Source organism: Strigops habroptila, chromosome 3 (assembly GCF_004027225.2).
Source record: "Strigops habroptila isolate Jane chromosome 3, bStrHab1.2.pri, whole genome shotgun sequence".
Taxonomy (NCBI): Eukaryota; Metazoa; Chordata; class Aves; order Psittaciformes; family Psittacidae; genus Strigops; species Strigops habroptila.
The window spans coordinates 59,796,009-59,820,279 of record NC_044279.2 but is presented as its reverse complement, the minus strand read 5'-3'; the positions used below and the strand labels follow the sequence as shown (position 1 = coordinate 59,820,279).

Sequence of the window (24,271 nt, the reverse complement as noted above, 5' to 3'; positions counted from 1 at the left end):
CATTTTGTTTCCTTTGAAGCCCTCAGGTGAGTTGTTGGGGGTTTTTTACAGCATTTAACAGCAAAGTTCAAGCCCTGTCAATGAAACATCAGTATAAAAGCACTAAGTAGTCCTTTTAAGGAAATATGGGAGACTTTCACATGGTGGAACACAAGAATATTAAGGTTTGGGCAAAAGGAATATTCCAACTGAGCAAATACAAAAGATGTTTCTAGCGTGGCCATACACAAGGAAGTACCAGGTTCCTACTTTCAATACTTTCAATACAATACTGCATGTTTCACTGTAGCACTTCCTTAGCCCTGTGTCAGGTTGGATTGGGCTTTGAGCAACGTGGTCTGGTGGAAGGTGTCCCTGCACATGGTAGAGGGGTTGGAACTGGATGGTCTTTAAGGTCCCTTCCAACCCAAACCATTCTGTGATTCTATGGTGGGGCTTTGCTGCAGGTGTCTCAGCAGATAAAAGCAGGGTACATGGGTTTGTTTGCTAGCTTGTTTTGTTTAGAAGTGTGTTCAAAATGAATAGTGTCACATTTTTCCATAGGAGCTTCAAGGAACTCAGAGTAAGTATTTCATGAGAAATAATAGGAAAGTTAAAAGATGGTATTTGAAAAGGAGTACACTGAGTGTTGCTTTTGCTTTGCGGAGTAATTGTCCATGGAACATCACCACACAGGAACAATTTTTCTGTCTTGTGATGCTACTTGAGGAAGGGAAAAAAAAAGTACACTCCAGTGACAACCCAAGATATTTTTGGCTGGCTAGGCACAGATTTAATTCATGTGATTTGCTTGAATGGTATAATTATGATATTAATTTTCATCATGTTGCCTAAATACAAATGCAAGTGCCAGAAACAGAAAACTGAATTGGCAGCCAATGAAATACAGTTAATGCACAGGAAATATCTCAGACTAAAGTAATTTACAGATTATGTGAGAATGAGTGGGAGTGAAGGAGCAAGAGAAAAGGAAAATATAATCTATGAAGATGACAAGAAATCTAATTAAATACAAATTTCACTTCTATGGCATTTACCAGCTATGCTTACTTTTCCCCCAAGAAAATCTTGTATTATATTAGTACTGACTCACTTAACGACAGGGAATTCAAATATTTCTGACCATTCTCTAGCATAATGTCCAAAAAAAATTTCTCAGTTGCCAAAAAATCCTGGTGTTGTAGTTAAGAGAAGCCTGAAGACAACCAAAGGCTCAGGACAGTCTTAAGATCAATGAATTAGTGAAAAGAATGTAGAGTCACAGAGGATGGATAAGGGCCTGCATGGCTGGAATAAAGAGGGGAAATACCCAAGCACTGATGTAGTTACTAAGAGTAGTGAGAGATTAGCAGTAAATTTTCAAACATCCAAAGACACAAAAGACTGGAGAATTATCATTTGTGGGATTGATGAAACTTCTGAAAATGTCATTCTTAGATGAGCAAGGCAGTGAAATATTCATAAAATCCATTTTCTCCTTTAGCTTTCTACTTAATCTATCTAATAGATTATATCAAATCTATATGTGTTATTTCTGGATGCCTATAACTTAGCTGAGCATATGCAAACATATTGTTGCTGTGGGAATTCTTACCTAAAGATGCAAACGCATCCATCTGACCACTTTTTTTTTTAACTGTTAAAAAAATCTAGCTAACATCTGAAGATTACCCAGCAGTCATGTCGAGAGGCTTGACTGGACAGCTTGCAAAGCAGTCGGGACAAAACATGCTGCTCATCATCAAAACCAGATTACAACATCTGAGGAAGACACTGCAAATTAAACACCGGTCTGATACAGAGATAACCCAGAAGCCAATAAAACAGTGAGTCACTGATATTATGGTACTTTATTTTTGAACTGTTTAAACTTATGCTTATTAACTTATTCCTATCATATTAGAAAATCGAGTTAATGGGTTAGTATATTGTTTTACAGTGCCTGAGTGCTCGTAAATTAGCAATCAGGAGAAAGAAAATTTTAACAGACACATTCACGTTGAAAATCAATTTAAAACTCTATAAGCTACTCAACTGTTAGGTTTTTGGTTCCCCCCGTAAGGTAAGTTTCAGTTCCTTATGAAATTAGGTAATATGCTTGGTAGAATTTGGTCTACAAGATCTTTGTTTCATTAGAGGGGTTGATGGGTAATCAGTTCAGAAATGTCTTGCTGAGTTTTTCTGGGATTAATGTACTCTTCCTATGGTTTTATAATGATAATTTAGTGCTACTATGAATCATTTGAGTTGTGAGTAATTAACCCCTCTGGAAATCTGACTCCTAAGGATGTCTCATGTTGAGTAATCATAAAATGAGTCATTGAAAGCAGACCTGTTGGGAATATTTCAAGTTGATCGCCCAAAAATTTGGGGTCACTCTTTGAGCAGACAATGACTCAAAAAACAAGTGTATCTGCTCCTGTGATCTGTGTCATGCAGAAAAGTAAACAATATATGAATTAATCTAGATGGCACCCAAGGAAGAACAGCAAAGGCTGTAGTTAAACCCTAGGACTGAAATTTTGCCAGACTGTAGTCTTTATCTGTGCTCCAAACTTAGCAATCATAAAGCCTCTAACCCAAATGAATAGAGCATCCTTTGTTTCATCAGTTCCGTGATGATGTAAAGTGTTACTTGCAGATGTACTTTGCTGTTCTTATGCAGTCATTTCCTCTTCAGCCTCCGCCAGCTAACTTAACTTTGTAAAACTACAAACATACACAAACAAAACTCCTGACTTTCCATCTGTGGAATTATCTGCTGCTTCAGTGTTTATGGATTTTGAAAATCTGCAGACAGAAAAAAAATGCAGACTTTGCAAGATGTTTGGTATTTATAATTATTGTAACTGCAAAACAGAGCACATCATTATTTGTTCCAATAATAGATCTCAGCAGCAATGAAGTGTATGCCTCTCCTCCAGGTTTCAGCTGTGGGAAGTATTTTGACAGTTGGATCCACTGCATGTAACTATATGTGGGCAGAGTTGTGTTTTCTTTTTGATGCTGAAGAGAAGCTTTGAAGTTTGCCACGAATTTTGGGTATATGAGCACGTTCTCCTACCAAAAATCCTTTCTTACGCTCTCCTTTCCTTCAGAGGGAAGGAGGTTGTTGACACCCAGATTTGTACTTAGTAGCATCACCCTCTGGAAACGCTTCCTCTGCTGTTAGCGGGACACTGCAATGTCAAATACAGCTTACTGTCACAAAGCTGCAACAGCCGGCACTGTAAGATAAAATTGCCCTCTAAGCCTTGAGCCAGTGCACAGCCTGCACACCCCTTCCATATCTCAGGCCCCACTGGAGGCTAGCAGCTTAGGCACAGAGCTTGTCTTGGGCCTTTCAAGGACAGGTTTCATCCATTTCTGATGTTAGCTGTTATAAGTCACGACCACTGAGATGGGTAGAGCACCCTAGCAACTGACGCTGTTGTAATAAACCTCTCTGACATACCTTTCCTCTCTTGCTTGGGAACAAAAAGTAGGTGATGATCTGCATCAACATCCAGCACAGCCACCATCAAAACCACCACCAAATAACCACTACAGGAATTGTGAGAGCTCCTGTTTATCCTCATGACCTAGAAGCAGAAGTCAAAATCCAGTTCAAACCTAGAAGAAGTTGAAGGCAAGTATCCAGAGAATTCAGCATCAGCTTAGAGAAATCCACCCTCCAGCTTGCAAACTGTGGAAGTTTCTTTATTTTGACTCTCTGTTTACTTGAAGTCACAAGGTGCTTCACTTCTATACTCTTCAGTGTACAGGCAGCTACTACTTAAGGATTCATAGATAATGTTTTCATTTCTACTTCCGTCTCTGAAAAGTCACAAGTCTAGAAAGAAAGATCCATCTTTTTGGTTTTTTTCCCCTCAGTTTGTGGTTACAGTAGCTGTAAATAATAGCTTTCACTGCAACGGTGAAAGCTGCTTCCTGGTGTCCTGACATCAAGAGGCTTGGTGGTTTCATGCAGTTTGGTTGTGGCCTACATATCAAAGCTTTTCCAAACACTGCTGGGTTATGAACCTCATGACCATAGACTTCCCCACAGTGGTTGAGCAATTGTGTCTGCCCTGCTGCAACTGAGGAACATGGAGAAGAGGGAGAATAGAAGTTCAGTTAACTTTGTTAGTCAACTTTATCTTTCCATTGCATTTTTTTTAAGATACTTATGGTAGATATTAATATGCAGACCTTATAGTCTTCCCTTCCTTTTTGTACCTCAGGCTGAGCATAGCAGTCAGGGGAAGGAGCCACTCTGTATTCATTTGTGGAACACATTTTATGTGTCACTTCGCAATGCATTTTTTTCAAACATTTTCCAGTGATATTAGGTCTGCTTGAATCTTCATCTGCAGAAGACATCGTCCTATGAAGGTAAAGGACTTTGTTTTAATAACTGATTTTTGAATGACACTCAATAGTGTGTTATCTGAATTGCTTGGCATTGAGACTGTATTTTTTACATGCCAACCTGTGTTTTGGCCCTTCCAGTTCAGCAGAGATCATGTTAATGAGGGTACAACTATGCTTGCTGTCTGGGTGCAAGGGGACACAGTAACAGATGACTGCTTAATTGCATTTTGTTCTTTGCTTCATTTCTGGTATACGGGCAATTTTCTGTTATCTTCTCTGAGCCCCCAAAATTATTCTTTGTGCAACAGTGTTAAAATATAAGTTAAATTCTTCGATATCACATTTTCCCACAAGGTGAATAGGTAGGTTGAAAAGTACATTGTGTCTCTCAAAAAAAATTTAAACGTTTGTTGATATTTATGTTCCCAGCCAGCTTATGTTATCTATTGGACTCTACACCACCATCTAGTTGAATTAATGACTTGTGAAACTCACATCCTATATGACAGGCATCAGTGTGACATTTTGTAAGACAAAGTAATCCATCTCCTCTGTTTCTTTTGAAGAGAGAAAACTGTTATTTCCTTACCTTTCAAATGTTTTGCAGGACTAACCTCAAAACAGAGTGAATGCACAGCCCTTCGATCATTTTTGAAGGGAATCACATTTGAATAAGTAACTTGAGAAAAATAAGCACTATGAAGCTCCAGAACCAGCCATGTCTGCGCATCCACAGTCCATATGACCTGGGTAGCACTGGCAGGATCATGTTATTAACTGACGAGTGTGGAAGAGCTGCTGTGGTCTGGGATGTGAAGTACAGCTGAAGTTCAGCAGAGGAATGTGCAGGTTGCACTAGCGACGGTTCCCGAGTCCTTGGTCGCTTGAGCTTTTAGTGATGATGTTGACATCCTCTTTGGGCAATGCTGCAAACCTCTGTGTGAGGCTGCCCTCCCTTGGAAACCTTATCAAGCCACAGGATACTTGTGTCTTCCTTCACTAGCACTTTGTATTGTTATCCAGCACAAAAAAGAGTACTTCAGGGGTTTTCTTTCAAGTTTCATATCTGTCCTTCAGCAGACTATCTTTGTGTTGACCCTTGCTTTTATCTTCGTTATATTTGTGATGAAAAGGAATAAATTTTCATTATTGTTTGCCCATTAACTAAACATTAAATTGACTGCCTGAGTCCTGATGAAGTGATGCTGCATAACTTTAGAGGCCTTAAAAAAATGCCATTACAATCTTGAAGCACTTGGCTAATATTAGCTGTTGGTGCATCCAAGAGTTTGAATTACACCCAAATTTCTCTGCAATGTGTGTCCTACAGCACTACACTAGGCTTGAAGAAGCCTCTATTACAAATCTAGCTCAGTCATCGGTCAAATCTTTTCAGGTCTCTGTCTCCATTTCCCCTGTTAAATCACAGAATCATAGAATGGTTTGGGTTGGAGGGGATCTTAAAGATCATCTTGTTCCAAACCTTTGCCATGGGCAGGGACACCTTCCACTAGAGGAGGTTGCTCCAAGACCCGTCCAACCTGGCCTTGAACACTGCCAGGGATGGGGCAGCCACAGCTTCTCTGGGCACCCTGTGCCAGCACCTCACCACCCTCATAGTGAAGAATTTTTTCTATAATGTCTAATCTAAATCTATCCTCGATGGTTTAAAGCCATTCTCCCTTGTCCTATTGCTACATGTGCTTGTAAAAAGTCCCTCTCCAGATTTCCCGTAGGCCCCTTTAGGTACTGGAAGGTGGTAATGATAAATTTCTTCTGAAAAAAAACCCGCCAAACCAAACAAACAACGCAGCTTCTGAGACCTACTTAAAAATGCTAGAGAGTTACTGGTTCTGGTTCCTGTGTCTAAATGTTACTGTATGCATATTGCTACTGTTCACAAGTATGCTTCAATATATATATTTGGAAAATTCTTGTAAGGCCAGCATGAAAATTTTGCCCTAAATAAATGGGCTAATGGAAGACTTGGCTAATGGAAACCTGGCACACAACCCAAACTCTGCACTGGTTCTGTGCCTCAAGTCTCATCTAGCCACTGAAGCCTTGCCTTTTGCTCTGTTTTAAGTCATGTTTCTATTTCTGCTGTGGATGCTGGATCTGATTTTACCTGTGACCCTGCATCCTTCAGGGCAATAGGTCATGCTCACGATCCAAGTGCTTGCCAGAGGAGGCCACAGACAGTGAGAGTGTGAGGCTTCCTCTTAGATGTCATCTGTCTAGGCTTTGAGGGTTACAGCCATCTTCGCTGGAACTTTAAACACATTTCTGCATCACCTTTTTTGTTTCATTTGTTTCTGCATCACCATCTTCAGGGTGGACAACTGCATAAATCACATAATTTAGATCTACTGTTAATTCTCACCTAGTCTTGGAAGCAGAGGGGGAATTTTGATGCCTCACAGAAATTCATGGTTCTCCCTAACGAGAGCTAAGGATCATTTGTTATAGGAAGAAAAGATACAGCAACAACGTCAACAAGCTTTTTCCTCTCCTTTGCTTTCCCCCCACACACTTCATCCTAGTCTAGAGGGATTACGTCTTGCAAGACCAAATTTATTATGTTTCTCTCTATATCAGACATGACCTTCTCATGAACAGGCATTCTTAAACAGTGCTAAATTATAAATGATGGCTTCCTGACAGCAACAGCTCAGATCGAAATTTCAGCAAATGTCAGACATGAGGTCAGAATCTGTTTGAGTTCCCAAGGAAAAGGAACTTTGCTAGCAAGGGAAGCGCCTGCTTGCTTAAGACACGTGCTTGGAGTCTGCCTGCATGTATATGTGCATATTCCATTGTTACTTTTATGCACATTTTATTTCCTTTTTAAATGGTGCATAATAAAATCGGTCCCCTCCAGTCACAATATTTTTGGCATGACAGTTCTAATACATAATTGATACTAACCCAGCAAGTCCCTTACTCTTCCATGTAGCCCTTATCTTTGTGATTAAACCCCTTCAGCACAGCTTGCTCCTGTTAGTAAGGCCAACTCATAGAGCAGGTGGTTTTCCCTATGGGAGAATTCAGAAAGGCTGCTGAACCCATCTATCTCCGGTAATGTCTGTTCATGTGTGCATTGTAAATTTTTTTCTCTGCAGCTTTACAGCTATTCTTTGTAACTGATTTCTCAGTTTGGAGGAAGTATGCTTTATAATCAGAGTTTCTTTTAGACTCTGATGCTTTTCAGTTATAACTGTTGCAGTGGTCTGCCTGGAAACAGATTTTTTCCCTTGGTTACAACAGGCCAGACCTACTGGACCCAATTGTGCTGAAGGTCAAACCCTTTTAAGGACTGTAATAACTGTAAACACTTGTGATTTATGGGTGCATCTACTTCTATAGGTTAAAACTATGCCAATTGTCTGAGTATTACTATTATGGGCATGACAGGAACATCTGGATGTGCACTGTGAATAAATACATGTTGATTTTGAAAGGGAGCTTCTTGCAGTGCACATGGCAGGAATTTGACTCAGAATTTCACTGTACTTCTGTATCTTCCCCTTACTGGTCCTCCTGCCCATCTCTGTCTTTCACAGGCACTTTTACACATATTAAAACATGCCAAAGATATATCCAAAGCCAGTGCTGTAGAACAGAAGTCTGGTCTTTGCAGCTTTCCTAGAGGTACTGTAATGAGTTATATTGCTCAGTTGCAGTGATGGCAAAGTTGTCAAAAATTGCCTGTGCTCCTCCATTTTATGGAAAAACTTTTTCTGTGCAAAACCAAAAAGCAAAGTGCCTGTGGCTAATGGCTTGATATACTCCACATTACTTACTTCTGCACGTTTTGACTCGTTCTTTTTCCACCTTGCTACCAGCTAACATCACTGGTTGCATAAAAAGATGTTTTGAAAGTCCCTTCAACTCTGCTCATAAAAGCAGTTCTCTGTTTTAGAGAATGAACTCTGTCTTTCAGCAGTAAGATCCTTTTTTCCCATTTTATGCATCTTCCTCGTGCATTCTGACTCCTCTGTGCAGCTGGAAGGATGACTGTAGATGTTGTCACAGTAATGATATTATTACAGCATGACAGCTGAGGGGAAAAGAAAACAAGTGGCAAAATTTGTAATGATTTTTCGAAGGCTAACTGATACAGCCAGGTAAAAATAGATTACCCTTTGGACACCATACCTTTACAGAAATATTAATTCAATATTGTAGTTATAATTCTTCCCTTCCAATAGGATTATATAAAACTGTCCATCCCATCGTATCAGGGGCTTAAAACACTTTATCAGTGAGAATACATGTTTGTTGCTGCAGAGTATATCTGCAGAGTATATCTGCAGAGTAAATCCAGATCGGGAGAAGCATTACAGGAATTTGCCAACAGGTCTTTGTATGGGCAGCTGCGCATCCATTCATACTGGCATTCACACATTGTTTGTGTTATTCTTACACAGTGAGATCCAGATGCCAGTTTTTCAAATTATATCAATAGGAGGAATGCAGAGAAATCAGCCTGTTCAAAGGTGACACCACACAAAAGCTGACTGACAATAATATCTCTTAACACTTTGCTGTTGTACCTTTGGAGCACTGAGGATTTATAGCAGCAGGGAAAAAAGGCTGCCATTTGACACTAAATACCAATTGGTTGAGTTTCTTTTCAGCTCCCTTCTACCTTAGAAAACAAATCCAGCCTTCACATAGACTCTACTAATGGAGCATGGAACACCTGCAGAGTTGAGGGCCCAGCATAAAGCAAGGTGTTTTAGTCAGGTCGTAACTGGGTGCATTTGGAAGATAACAGATTTACCTTGTAAGCACATGGCATGGTAGCACTTTCATCAATGGAAAGGATGCCGTAGCCTGAAAGCTGGTTCCAATGCAACAACTCTGCTAAATTCGGCAGAGTGGAGAGTGGGATGCTGAAGTGGAGGGGAAAGCCCTGTTATTTTGGAAGTGAGAGGGCTTGAAAGGGAGGAAAGACAGGGTAGAAAGGGACATGTATACGAGTACAAGAGTCTACAAAAGAAACCAGGCAAAGAGTGGGTTTATTGAAGGATGCAGCTCCGACCTTCATGTGCATTTTGGGCTGGGGATATCGGAAAGAGGAGGTCCTACTTTGTAACACTTGGACAAGGTTTTCACCCAGCTCTCCCGAGCAGGACTTTTTCAGCTGCAGCAGCAGCATGAAGCAGCTGAGCAGAGCATCATGTCCACCTCAGGGGCAGAGGGGGAAATGTGAAGCTGGTGGATCAGGAGGGTGGGTGGCTCAAGGATGGACCCTCTGTGAAGGAAAAAGCTCAGCAAAGAAACAGGCAATAGAAGACAGGAGATGCCAATGCATTTTAAAGTGAACCAGGAAAAGCACATGCCCAGAATAACCAGCCTTTCTGGCTGGGGATCTTGGGACCAAAGTGGCAGAGGTGAGGCTAAATCTCACCACTCAATTCTCACTAAAATAGGGTACAACAGAGAAGAATCATGCCTGAATTTCAATTTCCTGCTTCGATTTTAAGACATGGATTGTTGATCACCACATCTCTACATCTTCTCAATGATTGCAAAACACCATCGAGCTACTTAAGACTATTTGCTTGCAAGCAAGATTCATGTTTGGCAGTTCATTCTTACCTTCTGTTTATTCCCCACCAGAAAGTGTTAGCAGAAAGCATCGATGCACTTCAGGGCTCACTGATGGAGGGAAAGGACAGAGACAGATAATGCTGCCTAGAAACAGATTTGACTATCGAGTAAAAGACTCAGCTTTGAGCTTGTCCTGGTGTATCTCTAATTTCCACCTCTCTGGGAGCAGAACAAGGCCAAGCATTTCCAGGTCCCCATGACAAGTCAGTAGCAACTTCACAAGCTCTGCCTCATCTCTGTCTCTATCCACCTGGCTCCTCACAGGTGACTGGCAGGGCATGGTGATGGAGTTATTGCCACAGCATTATACAGACCATGGACTGTTGTACATTCAGTGAAGAGCCTCAGGGCTTCATGCTGAAATATATTCAGAAAAAGCAGAAGAAAAGCTTAGGAATATCTCACACTTCACAAATAAAAGATATCCCAAAATCTTGTGTCTCACTGTGCAAGAGTAAACCCCCTTTATTAAAGAAACAATCCCTTCCTATGAGGGATTACATTACTGAAGAAATTAACAAACAATTGTGTCAGTTTTATTTTGACTTACTCCATTGCAAGCAGTTTGGACAGTGAAAGGATAACAGTCATTCCTACTTTCTCTTGTTCTTTTCCACTTTCTGGTTTCCCAAGCAACACCAAGCCTTTGGTTCATCTCTTCTCAGCTAAAGGTGAGCAAAGAGACGGAATTTAATTTGGAATACAGTTTTGCACATTTCAATCACTCTTCCCCCCCTCCCCCCCCCCCACTTTTTATGAGTCTAGCTAGCTATGTTTTGAATTAGTCTCCAGAGATTGAATGGTTCTGTTTGGTTTTAATAGAGGTGACTGAATAGGTTTGAGTTTGTTTTACTGTTGGTAAATAGCTTCTTCACCAAAATGAAAATATTTATCCTGCTCAAAATATTTTTTTGTCAGACATTGACCAAAATGCCTTGCTCAATTTCTTTTCCCATTTTGTCCAGAGGAAACAGCTCTATTGCTACTTCTAATGTCATTTTCTATGACAGCTCTAGCACATCAGATATGAAGGAAAACAATATTTCTTATGCACTTACAAGTTTCTGGCATTTTTGTGTTCATTCCCTTCCCTTCCCTTCCTATCCCTTCCTTTCGCTTCTTTCCCCTTCCTTACATTTTTTTCAAAGCTTCCTTCAATCATTAGTCCAGGGGAAGTTCTGGACTGTGGAATTTGGGGTGGTCTGTTTTCAAACTCTGAAGTTGTTTGACTGAATCTCTACTTGCTATGGTGAGAATTTTAACCTACAGATTTTTCTTTAGCCACCTTTTGCTAGGTGATCAGCGGCAGCCTTCCATCACATCGCTGTGCTTTGGGCAATGTTAGCAGATGAGCTGGGAGCTTCCATCCCCAGCACCCATGTGCCATGGTCAACACCTCCCTGCAAGATGTGCTGCGCTGACATGCCTTGAGCCAGGCTAGAGGCTAACCGCTGTCTTGCAAGGCTCTCAACGTCTCCTTGCTACCCCGAGTCTCAAGTTTCAAGCTCTTGAAGCCACCCCTTAGTTATTGCTCAACCCTGAAAGTGCCCAAAGAACTCAAATGCCTGTGTGCTCCCAAAAGTCTGGAAAGCAGCTGGCTACAGATTCATACAAAACTCTTCCTAGCGTTATGTGGGAGTCCTTGGTGTTTCTGAATGGGTCTGACAGGTGTGTCTGGAAATGCTGAACAAAACCAAATGGCACCAGCCCAGGCTGACTTTGCTTTTCATGCAATAGCCAGGTACTAGAGACTGGGCTCTGAAACTGGGGACTGCCTCCGAGATCCTCACTGAGAGAAGTTGAATGTCTCCCATGTTTCAGCCTATCTGATCACCACAAAGAAGTGGTGGAGTCACTGCTGGAGTCACTGCTGGCATGAAGTGATCACTCTCTCCCTGCTGATTTAGGAGGGCTGAGGGCCACACATGGGGCACCCTTGTCCTGTGGGGCCTACGGTGGGTTCCCAGTGGGAAGCCTGAGCTGCGCATTGCTGCAGGTGTGCAAGGCTCATGCTGCTGCTTCTTTGCTTGTGGTTGGCCTCTCTGCCCACTCTCCCATGCACTGGGCACTTCAGCAGCAAGCCGCGCAGGGCTGGGATGCCCCAACAACTGCCCGCCTCCCACCCGTGGGTATAATCCCAGTGTGTTTTCTTCAAAGACCAAGCCACACCAGTGGGCATATGCTGACACAGAGCTGCTGCTTTGGTAACAGTGCTCCTGGGTGGAGCATGCTTTACTTTAGGTTTCATAGAATCATAGAATGGTTTGGGTTGGAAGGGACCCGAAAGATCATTTAGTTCCAACCCTAGTGGGACACCTCCCACTAGACCAGGTTGTTCAAAGCTCTGTCCAACCTGACCTTGAACACTTCCAGGGATGGGGGAACACTACCAGGGATGGGGCACATATGTATGAGTCTCTCCACTTTGTGGAAGAAGAAAAAAACATAATTAAGAGCTTTACATCAAGATTTATGAAGGTCTAAGGAAATTGGACATCTCCACATTCATGGGCCTCAACAGGATTTGCTAAATTATCCAGGAAACACCTCTATATGTTGTACTTTGCCTAGATGGACAAGGTCATCCCGACCCCCAGGCTCCTGACTTGGACCCCGGGCTGATCGCGGGGGACCCAACAGGCGTGAAGCGCTGCCGCACGCCCGGTACGGAGACCGGGAGCAGGGAGGGAAGGAGAGGGCATTGATGAGGGGGCCTCGGTCACCGCCGCCGTCCCGGCGGGGGCCGGTGTCCGGCAGGGAGCGCTGGAGAGCGGCGTGGCCGGCGCTGGCGGCTGAGAAAGGGAAGCGCGGTGTTGGCAGGGAGGGTGGATGCTGGGGCGCTGCCCGCAGCGGCGAGCCCGGAGCGGGACATCCCCCCTTCCGTCCGCTCCGCTCGGCCGGTGCCCGCGGGTCAAGCGGGAGAGGCAAGGGGAAGGCGGGGCGCGGGGCCGCACGGGCGGAGGGGAGCGGAGCGCATCCCCGCCGCAGCCCGCTCTCCGGCCGTCGTTCCCTTCGCTCCCTACCTCCGTCCCTCCCACCCCAGGCGGCGGGGGACGGGGCACCCCGCGGCCGGGGCGGGGTGGAAATTTACCGGGGCTGTCCGCAGCGCGGCGGCGAGCGATTGAGCGAGAGAGAGGGCTCGGCGGGAGGCGGAGGCAAGGGAGGGAGGGCGGGGAAAGCGAGGGACCAAATGACTATGAGGAAGGGCGGCAGCTGCCACCGCCGAGAGAGGAGCCAGCCGCGGCGCAGCAGCGGCAGCATCCCTGGCAGGAGCCCCGACGCCCGCGGGGCCCGGCTCCCTCCCGGCCGGCTGGGCGGCGATGGCGGCGGGCGGCAAGCGGCGAGCGGGCCGCCGGGCGTAGGGCGCGGGCGGCGGCGGGGTTGAGCCGGGCCGGGTCCCCCCCGCCCCGCATGGCGCGGGCCTGATGCCGGAGCGCGGCCCGGCGCCGCGGCGGCGCTGCGGGAGGAGGATGGCGGGGCTGGCGTGGAAGTGGCCGCGCACCCGCCTGCCCGTGGGGGCCAGCGCCCTGGGCGTCTTCGTGCTCTGCTGGCTCTACATCTTCCCCGTCTACCGGCTGCCCGACGAGAAGGAGATCGTGCAGGGGGTGCTGCTGCAGCAGGGCAAGGCGTGGAGGAAGAACCACACTGCGGTCGCCCTGTTCAGGTAGCGCTGTGCGCGGCCCAAGGGCAGCCGGGGACGGGCGGCAGTGGGGAGCAGTGGACGGGCGGGCAGGCGGCGAGAGCCTTCCCCGCCGAGCCCCAAACTTTGTATTTTCCCACCCAAGCCTTTGTTGTTTTCCCATCAGGAGAGGGGCAGGCATGGCCCTTCGTGCCCAGCAAAACTTTTTGGGTGGCTCTGCTTGCTGCGGGGAGGAGAAGGGGCTCAGCGCCAGGGATGGAGGCTTGTGTCTCCTCGCAGGGAAACAAGCCCACCTTGGATGCCTTTGCCGGGAGGGCTGAGATTTCGGAGGCTTGCAGGTGTCATAAATTGCGACCTCAACGGATCATAATCCAATTAAAATTTTATTAATTATAGCAAGTAGAATATGAGCAAAAACAGCGCTGGACGACAGGGGAGTCTGCGCTCCGCCACTGCCGTGCTGAGCAGTTCAAACAGTCCCTTTTTATACATCTTTACTTCCGTGTTCATGAAGTAGTGGAGGTACTCTGCGCATGCTTCAGTTGTTGTTAGGGGGTCGTTTTCTACCTCCTGGTGGTCGTTGAGGCCGAAGTAAGAAGTCTTTCTCCTTTATCCCATAGTTGACCCCTCATTCACATGTCCTTATCTGGGGTTGTTTGTCCTGTTTCTGTCGGTTCCTGGAAGTCTGGCAGTTATCTCGCGATTGTGGTTATCTTATCTTACTCAAGCAGTGTCCGAGTTTCTGTCGGTTCCTGGAAGTCTGGCGGTTATCTCGCGATTGTGGTTATCTTATCTTACTCAAGCAGTGTCCGAGCTTCTGTCTGCATAAGCGATTTCACATCTTTGTTGCCTAACCTTTACATTGAGCTTAACATAAATCTTAATAAACAATATCCTAGTCCATAGTTTCTCACACAGGGTTGCCTGCACAATAGCACGCTTCTCGCTTTCTGGAGAACGGCTGCACTGGCAGCCTCTCTCTAGCCGCTGCCGAAGCGGGGTCTCGGAGCCTGCTACGCCTGCGGACCGGGACTGCCGGCGGGAGGTCCTGCAGCTCCCGGGGACCCGCGGGGGAAGGTTTGCGTGTATGTGCATCCCTGCCGGCATCCTCGCGCCGCGGAACACTTCGGAAGCTGCGCGCTGGCCCTTGGCTCTCTGCGGTTTATTATAGAAACCACGTGAAAAGGCTCTTCTGTTTTTTTTTTTTTTTCCTCCTCTTTTCTTTTGGGTGGCTGGGAAACGGCGATAATCCTTGGAGCCCTTTTCATCTTCCCCAGCCGCACGGGAGAGGAGGAACCTTGCAGTCAGGTGCTACAGCTGGTAGCGGTGGAGAACCGGGTCCCTGCAACCCGGGAAGGGTTGTTTGAATGACCCTGGCTGAAAAACGTGTGCTGTGGAAGGAGGTTTGCATCCCCTCGAAAATTTCTCAGTATGCCTGGGTAAAATGAAGACGATTGGAAGAGAGGTCGATTTCCCTCCCTTTCTCGGAGGGAAGCTGGGCTTTCTCCCTGTCCTCCAAGTAGCAAATGAAAGATTGGAGTGAGTGGTAACCAAACTGCCTGCTAAAAGGCCTTCTTTCTTTAATAAATTCTTAAATGAATCACACTCTAAGGGACTTAGTTTCGATTTGTTTGGTTTTTTTTTTTTTTTAAAGTGATGTGCAGCTTTATTTGATCTCAATATTTTTTGAATGCAACTCAACTTGCCTTTGTCGTGAACTGGAGCGAGACCATGATTGTCTAGTATCTCATCTGCAGGGATAACAGAAACTTCACATTTCTTCAAAAGCACGTTTCTCCTTTAGCCCCTGAAGGTTGCAGGAAATAAAAGCAATGAGGGGTGATAAACAGGCATGTGTTAATACAGTCTCATTGGATAGGCCTGGTGAAAGTCCTCTCTTTAATACAGAGCTAGCAATAAGGTACAGATGCAGAATCCTTTTCCTAAAACAATAAAGCCAGAAACTAGGTTGATCTTCTCAGTTACTAATTCATGTTAATCCCATTGTGCCACAGATTCCCTTTTTTGGGGGTAGATGAATGCAGGTTTTTACAAAACTTACCCTGGTAGGCGATGTAGGAGAGAGTTTGATGTAGTATTTTTCATGTTTGTAAACCAAATGTTGTTTGAAGATTGACAATGCTGTTGCAGCTTCAGTTTAAAAAACAGTTTTTAGACCATTTCCACCACATGGTTTAGTAACAAAAACTCTGTGTGTCTTGTCAGCTATTATACTTGCCCATATGTTTTTCTACTCCCTAAGCAGAGTGATTATCTCAGAGATGCTACTGAAGAGAGTCTCTTGCAGTAAAAGGAGCTATTGTTTCTTGTCTGTCTCTTGATGAGTTGGTGCAGCACTAAATACAATAAGCTTTAAATCAGTCTTCTTCAAAAAAATAACGTTTTAAAGAGGAAATGTACGCTGGAGAGATGTAGTGAGTATGCCATAATATTCAAATAACTGTGACATAGGACTTTTGTTTCTCTTACTATTGGTAGGAGGTCATGAAATTGAAGCCCGTGTCAGGTAGGCTGTTCTACGTTGTCAGGTGATTAACAGAAACAATTTTCTGCTCTTTGCTGTGGTCCTGCTGTCTCTGTGCAAGAGCACTGTAAAAGCTCCAAGTTTCAGTTTCTGCTGGAAGCTGCCTATGAATGCGAGTCTGTTTTATTTGGGAAGGAGGTATAGAGCTTCAGAGAAATCCTGCGTGGGGACTTCGCAGTAATATGGCTTTCCATAATAGCCTAATATTAAATGGGGTTTATCGTATTATGAGTATATTATTATTCATTAATTGCCATTCCCCCTTACTCTTCTGCCACATTCTGGTTGGCAAACAATTTTGGTTTTCCTCAGTTTTGAAGAATAAATTTCAATCTGTCTGTGCTAAAAATCTATATGAGAAAGTGCAAACTTTCACATTACTGGTTTGTGTAATATGGTGGCATTTGTAGTACTGTACGGGGGTTTGAATATCCAGGTTTTTGCTAGGCAGAGAAAACATTCAACGGTCTTGTCAGATGTTTTTGCATGTTTCTCACTCCTATAAACTTGCTGGGGTCCTTTCGTTGAAGTAGATTATTGTCCCCAAGTAATTAACCTGATCAAAACATACTTTTCAAATCTCAGAAGTGCCACTCGCACTTTGCCTTCTGTACTTGGTTCAAAGACAACTTCACTAAGTAACTTGGCGAGGTCAGTGAAAACGTCTGAAGGTAATTTGGGTTCAACCCTGGCAGCTGAGTGCCAGGAACTCAATCTTAACTGCTCTTTCCTTCTCCTCTACACCTGGAAACCTCGTGTAAAGATCTGACCCATGTAAACCCTTCCTTATGCAAGAATCCAGACTGTCCTGGTGCCTGTGCACCCTTACATGAGGGTTTTGTCTTTGAACATGGATTTGCAGAATTAGTTTTCAAAAATAAATACCTGTGTAAATAGCCACAGATTGCTGCCTTTGAGGCCTGTTTTGCCTTACTGCAGCTGTGAGTAAGGATGGTTTGTGGGAGTAACAAAATGAGCAGGATTAAGCCTTTGACTCCAGTGTGAGTCTGTGTTAAAAGTGTGCTCAGAGCCTTGATTCTGCATACATGGCTTCCATGAGTAACCATGGCATGGTGTGTGCACCGAGTCCTACTGCCAGTGGAGCAGTTGGTGTCTGTGCAAAAGCTGCATAGGTTCTTAGATGGAAAGGCAGATCCTGGAAAGCCTGAAGGTACAATTGAGGTTATCAGAAGAGCTCTTGCTCCAAATCCTTTCCTTAGTTGGACATAGCTTCCTTTAAAGTCCTCAAATTCTGGGCATTTGGAGATGAGCATAGCTTACCAGCAAGCTATTGCTATTAGTGTCCTTCAAATTTCAAGTCACTAGTGGCTGAGGGTAGTCAAACTCTCTGCTCTCCTCTCTGACAAATGCTGAATAATGGTCTGTCAGTCGGATGGTAGACTGCTGGATCTTGAACTACAAAGTGGTTGGAATAGGAATGAGACAGTCATTAGAGTCACTAATGGCTAACGTTTCTAATTTACCTACGGTATAATGGCTTGTCATCCTCTGAGGTGGTTAATGTTATTGCACCCTAATTGTTTTTACAGATTGCTTTTTTTTAAGGGTGTAGTGCTGCTTAAATTATTTAGGCAAAAATGTTGTTGTTTGTTGTTAGTGAAGTAGTAGGGCAGAGTGGGATCTTTTCATTTGCCTTACAAGCTCCACACAACCACAAATCACAAGTGCTGTACGTTTATCTGACACTTCTGGTTCATCTGTTGCCCAGGGTGGACCTCCTTTAGGGAGTGAGTATGCTTGTGTGGGACAGTGGGCTTTTGACTGTCAGGATTCCCACTGAAAGAGTTCGATGGTGATTAGTGACTTGGGTTAGAGATTCTCCAGGATGCTATGGGACAATCTCATCTGCAAGGCAACAGAAAAGCTACCTTTGAAATTCAGATTGTGTTCGTGCTTCTGCTGCAACATTTTTGTGTGATGCCAAAAGGTCACCCGGGGTTTCTTCTGGGGGTGGCTTGGTTGAAGTGGTGGCAGGTGTCTCCTGTGAACACACTGTTTGTGACCTGCCTCTGGTCCAGAGCATCTGCTACAACTTAGCTCTGCTTCCCATCTGCTGTCCCCTCTGTCCCTAGTGTCAAACCAGCCACACTTATCTTGGCAGGTGGCTTCTCCACTGCTTCTTTGTCAGGTTTGGTCTCTTGTCTGTTTTCCAGGGACAGAGAGGAGAAGCTGCTGGCCTGAAATCGCTCAACAGGGTCACTGGCTCAACTGGACAGAATATCTAGATGTGCTGGGCTGTGGTGCTTGCAGTGTGGATGTGGACACACTGCATGAGGTCTCTTCTATTGCCAGCTTTCATGTGCCTTGCAAGAATAATGCTCTGTTGCTGCTACGTGCAGTGCCGGAGGGGGTCTTCCAACTGTAACTGTCTCTGCCAGCTGCTCTCTGCCAGCTGTTAATGTCTGTAGCTAGAGTGCAATCACAACAGGCACCGAAGAACACCCGCTTGTGCAAGTAATTTTTCTTTCTACATTGTATTAACACAGAACTAGAATTCCAAGTCACTTCCCTGTCTGGTTAAGACAAATGCTATTTCCAAGTCAGCAAGACTTTCTTTAGTTCAGACGGCTTCTTTTTCCTTCTCTTTTGATGTGAGCATTGCAAATTAGAATCCTTACTGCAGTATTTCAAGGCAAATCTGAGGTGAAACTTCATATTGCACAGACTGACTAGATAAGAGTTTTGCCCTGCTTAGACAACTTTATTAGACACTGAATTATCCCTGCTTCTTTCACTGAGACATGTGAAGAGCAGAGTTAGGATTAGAGCTGGGAGATGCTATATTAGATTAGTTCTACCTCTGTGGCCCATGAAGCCCTATCCTGAAACTGTTGGATATGCTCAAATGTTGTTCATTGGCAGTGGCCAAATCCAGCTTATTTTGCTCTCCTGAGTCGGTGTCACTACTGCCTGGCTGCGTGTTTAACTTGGTTGTAATGTTTTGAATGAAGCTTTTTTGTTGTTTTTGCTGCATTAGGGACAATTGGGTATTTGTAATTTGTAGGTTCTTGGCATCTCTAGTTGAGATGGGAAGTTGTTTTGGTGAAGGGGTACAATTTGAAGAGCACGTTAAAGGTGAAAGAAATGTTCTTATTCCATTTTATCATTTGAAAGCTGTGATGACGAAAGCAAGTTGTAGAGAGATTTGGCCGCATATCTTCAAGGTCTTTCAATGTCTTTGGATACCTAAATTACATGAGAACAATGAGAATTAGTTATCTGAGTTAGCTCATGGCATCTTTGTAGATGAGGGCTGTGGTGGCAAGATAGGAGTTGACTTAAATTCTAGAAATCCAGCTCATGGTATCCTCCTTCATTGTCCATAAGTAGTGTTTTCTTACAGACTTTGGTTCTGCCTTCACAAAACAGACAGTTGAGATCCCTATTGCTAGTATCGGCTCTTGCAAAGTTGTGGATTGCTGCTTTACTTCGAACGTGTAAAATCTCCAGTGCTGCAGCGTTTATGGGAAGGTGGAGCCAGCTCCCTGAGGCTCTTTTCCTGTTGGCTGGGAGCATCCGAAGGCGCAGGGCCAGGCACTGGGGAACAGGAAGAACAGAGACTTTACTGGAATTTAGGTTACCTGACTAGGGCCCCAAAAGTCTGGTATGTACATACAGAGGCAACACTGGATGTATGTATTTTCACATCTGTGCTTTCCCTTTTTCTGCCTTATAGTTGATGAAATTGGCCCTGAATCATACATACAATATAGTAATCGGTGATTTATTCCTCTGCTTGTAATTTTCATCTTCAGAGCAGCTAAGAGTGTTGCTCCCATTTGATGTGTGTTCAATGACATATATAAAAAGACCTATTTTTGAGACTAGTTCCTACTAAATGCATGGAAAATGAATTGTCTGCCCCCCCTTCAGAATTTATCCTCCCACAGTGAAGGTGAACCTCACCGAACTGAGGAGGGTGTCTGGACTGCAGTCTTCTGTTGTTCCAGTTTTCTAAGTACCAAAAAATACTTAATTTTTAAACTTAGTATATAAATCTTTTTCTGCATGTAGTTTCCAAAATACAAGAAAATTGCTTCTAATATTAAATCATTTTAACATAGCTGCATGCAGGTAAATTCATACTGAAGCACATTAGCCCATGTTATGTAGTATTTACAAGCCTTAGTGGAGGTTCAGGTTTTGTCATGTCACAATTTTCACATATACAAGACCAGAGACAATTCTTCTCCCAGGTCTTGGAATCTAGGTGGGGTGGAATATGTCACCGATAAGTCCCTTAACCCTAGCAAAGTCTTTGTCAAGTAATTATTACAGAAGCTCTGACCTTCATGAAGAAGCTGAGCCTGTTGCCTTGATCTTAGTGGTATCTGAAATTTTTAACAGTGGGAATTACACTATGGAGAACAGCATCCTGTCTTTAACCAGGATTCTGGAGGTCATTTTCCCACTGCTATGTCCACGAAAAAGGTGAAGGTTGTGAAATTAGATTGTTATAAAACATTTTATGGCCAGCAGAGTGGTGACTGTTGTTGTTGTATTAAATAAACAATAAACTTTTGACTTATCCTATTCCATCTGCCTGGAAAACGCCCTCCTGAATGTCTTGGCTTAGAAATTATCTTTTGAAGTGGAGTTGTAGCTACAGTGAGGCTTTCAAAGCTGCTGGGAACAGCTGAATAGAAACGGTTAATGTTTTTGTCTTCCATGTTTGCTATGAGCATCATCTGATTTCCTGAACAACCATTTTGTTTATCTCTCTTTTTTTTCTCTCCCTTTTTTTTCTCCCCCCTCTGCCTCTTCTTCAGTCGATTCCCATTCTTAAGCTGCTTGATGTCCCCTTCAGCTTTCAGTAGAGCCCCAGACTCCATGGATGGCTCTTTTTCTAATTATCCAGTTGGCATTCACAGCAATGATGTAAAGAACTTGCGTGAAATTATTTACTCCTTTATCTCCCTCCCCTACTGAGTTGCCATTCACCTTCTTCAGAGTCCTGCAGCTCCCACTGATGCTCAGGGCATCTGTCGTTTTCCATCCTAGACGTGCCAATTGTTGGCTATCAGGCTTTCCAGGTAAACCGCAGACTTTACCTTAATGTAGTAGCAAGATAAAGTCTCTACTTATCAGGTTGCCTCTGCTCTGAGGATGCACAGCCAGCTTTAGTTTAAAAGCTGCTATATAGCTCGCCAATATTTTAGGGAGTGCTAGGAAAACAGATCAGCTATTTTGCTTGCTTTCTTGTGGGAAAAACTTGCTCTGCCTATTTCTGGAATGCCTGAAGTGACCATTGATGTAATAGAGGAGCAACGGCTTTGTATTTCCTGTCAAAGATGAAACAGAAACAAGCAAAATAAATATATTCAAATTTTTCCCAGTGAAAAGATTTTAATGTTTTTCTATGTGCTCTGTCTTGGGCAAATGTGAGCTCTGGTAATGCTGTTTTGCCTGCCTCAGTGGTTGGAGATTCCACCATGTACAGTGTTCTACTTGTGCTGTTGGTCCTGCGGTGCAGGGCGATGAAGTATCTATATGCTATAGGTGATACTCAGAAGTGCCACAAGAGTCTAAAAAGCACTCAAATACGCATTGAGGAGGTGATGCTGAATCCAAGGCTCGCTGATGCCTGCCTCTCACAGTAGAAGTTGGTAAGACTTAGACTTAATGGCAAATGGGATGAAGACTCTCTGGTTACTTAGTGATGTTTGAATCTTTTGACTGTCGGGGGAGATTTGATTCTCCAGGTACTTTTACACAGCTAAGGAAAAAGAGTTATATAGGAAGTTAAGGAAATCGTGTCTCCATGAGCTTGCTGCCTCTTGTAACTGAACTTTGGGTCTAGGTCACCACTGAAATCAGTGTGGAATTCTGTGAATATTTACCAGTCTGTACATAAATTATCATTGGTATGGTGCCATAAGCTTGCAGAGACATGTTCTGTGCGCTGAAGGATTTTCAGTCCACAAATGTGTGTAGTGAATTTATCCCAGCTATGCAGATTAGGAATTTTGATTAATGGAGTAGGTTTTCCCCCTCTTACTACAATTTTTAATGTGAAGAAAATGGGCTGTTTGCTAGCAACAGGATGCCTGAATGTTCTCTGGAAGAATGATCCAAATACTTGTGCCGAGAGTTTGATGGGTACTGGTCCTCCTTGCTACTGGTGCCTGGAGGTACCAGCTTTCTACTTGTAAAGTGCTAAATGCTTTTGTGTAGTTTCTTGTCTTCTTTCTGTGGCTTCCTCTGAAACATTAATCTATTTAAAAGAGAATAGAATAACTCTTTATTCCATATGTAGTATTCACCTGAGAAGTGAACCCCTGTTCCTGGATGGTAACTTACAGTTTTGTTTTTCCTAATGAGTTGCAATGTTAGCAACTCTTGCATGCTGGTCTTTTTTCTAAATATCGATAAACTTTTAATTACCAAGGGGTGAATATTTTCATGACATTTCGTGCTCTTACATTTGTCACGGATCCTCACCAGTATTGAAATGATGATATGTTGCCATTTGTAATAGGTTGTGTGCTGTCTGGCTCAGATAGCATCCGTATTTAAAAGCACGCATACGGAATCAGGCATGTGCCTTTGTAGGAAAAACATAGGCAAGGATTAACCAGAACCAAAGAATGAATCTTCAGCTACTGATGAAATTCAGATTCTGTACTTTTGATCACACTTTTTATTCCTCGGGCTAAGTGACTGTTTGCTATATCCGTTGTCCTTCTGCTTTAGCTGCTCTTCTTTGTTCCCTAAATCCCATCTGGGGAGTAAAAAAATACCTATCATAGAGCTTGTGTACTGTTTGCTGCTGTTGCCCGGCTCAGCTGCCTGGTACATGCATTTTCCTATCCCCCCAGGCCAGTCTTGCGTGTTCAGTCTCTGTCATCTCTCACCTGCTGAGCAATGCTGCTAGTCAGCAGTGCATCCTTCAGCTTCGTGCCATCACATTGCATTCACTGGCGGCCTCCAAGCAGTGGTGTTCCCTAATGCTTCATGTGATGCCTCACATGGTGGTGTGCTTTGCGCCCTACAGCATTGGCTTGTGCCTAAGACCCACTCGCCCCATAGCACAGGGATCTTTCGGTCCCCTACACACTAGCCCCATGACAGCACTTTCGTGTCATTCTCAGGTATTCTTCAAGACTTCTCCTGCAATCATGGGAGTCAGAGGGTGAAATGGTATTTGGGGAGTAGCAACTCAGAGCACAATGAGAGCTGCTTGTGTGGAATGGGAGGAGATTAGGAGCTGAAGAAAAGCAAAAAAGAGAAAGGAGTTATCAGGCTAGTTGGGGAGATAAGCATGAGTATTTGTTACTCTTTCTCCTTGAAGCATATTTTCGGCTGGTCTTTGTGTTCTCTTATGGTGAGCCTGACCTGTGGGAGTCATTGACTCAGTGTGTTCAGTCTCCAGGTCATGTGAAAGCTTAGTGGGAGCAAAAAAGCTGGGAGCCCCAGGAAAGGTGGGAGCTGCAAGATCTGTGGGCTCTGTCACTAGATTGTTGCAGTGAGTGCTTTGTTAGACATCCCTAGGTAGTTGGAAGTGTAATGTTTAGGCTTTAATCTTTAGATTACCCTTGCTTGTTTATGGGTGATTTACTGCCATTCACTCAGGCAACATCAGGTTCTTATTTGCCTGAGTGAGGTTCAGACTCTTTGCAGTCTCCTGCATTATGCCATTTGCTAGTTAATGGCAATGTAAGAGGCATGAGAATAAAGCCATATAGGGTATGGCTGTAACGTGGGATAGAAAGGAGATGCAGTATTCATGAGGCAATAGCAGGGGAGTGCTGTTGGATCAGATGAGAATGGTAATGATGGGGAGAAGTCTCTTACTACAGCTTGCTTAAAGATCGATTATATGCATGCACAACCATGTGCAGGGCTCCTTGCCTCCCTGGCCTCCCTCTCATTGCTGCTCTAGGGGGCAAATAGTGACAGAGCAACTTGTACAATTGTTAACCTTGAAAACAAGTGAACAGGGAGCAGACGTGAAGGGTTGTGAAGTGGGGAAGGTGTTGGCTTGTATCTTCCCTTGGCTTTTAAGCACATGGATGGGTAAGAGCAGGGGTGTGAGATCAGTGAGGTGGTGCAGTTCTGAAGCACAGAGGATGCTTCTGTGTTACATTATGTAG

At 44.1% G+C, this 24,271-nt stretch overlaps 1 protein-coding gene across 1 annotated transcript in view; it reads left to right on the top strand.

Annotated features, from left to right (window-relative positions):
• Nucleotides 1-13,172: 13,172 nt before the first annotated feature.
• The window catches only part of ST8SIA1 (ST8 alpha-N-acetyl-neuraminide alpha-2,8-sialyltransferase 1), a 132,003-nt gene continuing 120,904 nt past the window's right edge, over nucleotides 13,173-24,271 (top strand). The window contains exon 1 of the mRNA XM_030479544.1: nucleotides 13,173-13,636. Coding sequence (XP_030335404.1) covers nucleotides 13,398-13,636 — 239 coding nt within the window. The 5' untranslated portion in view covers nucleotides 13,173-13,397. The remainder of the gene's footprint in view (nucleotides 13,637-24,271) is intronic.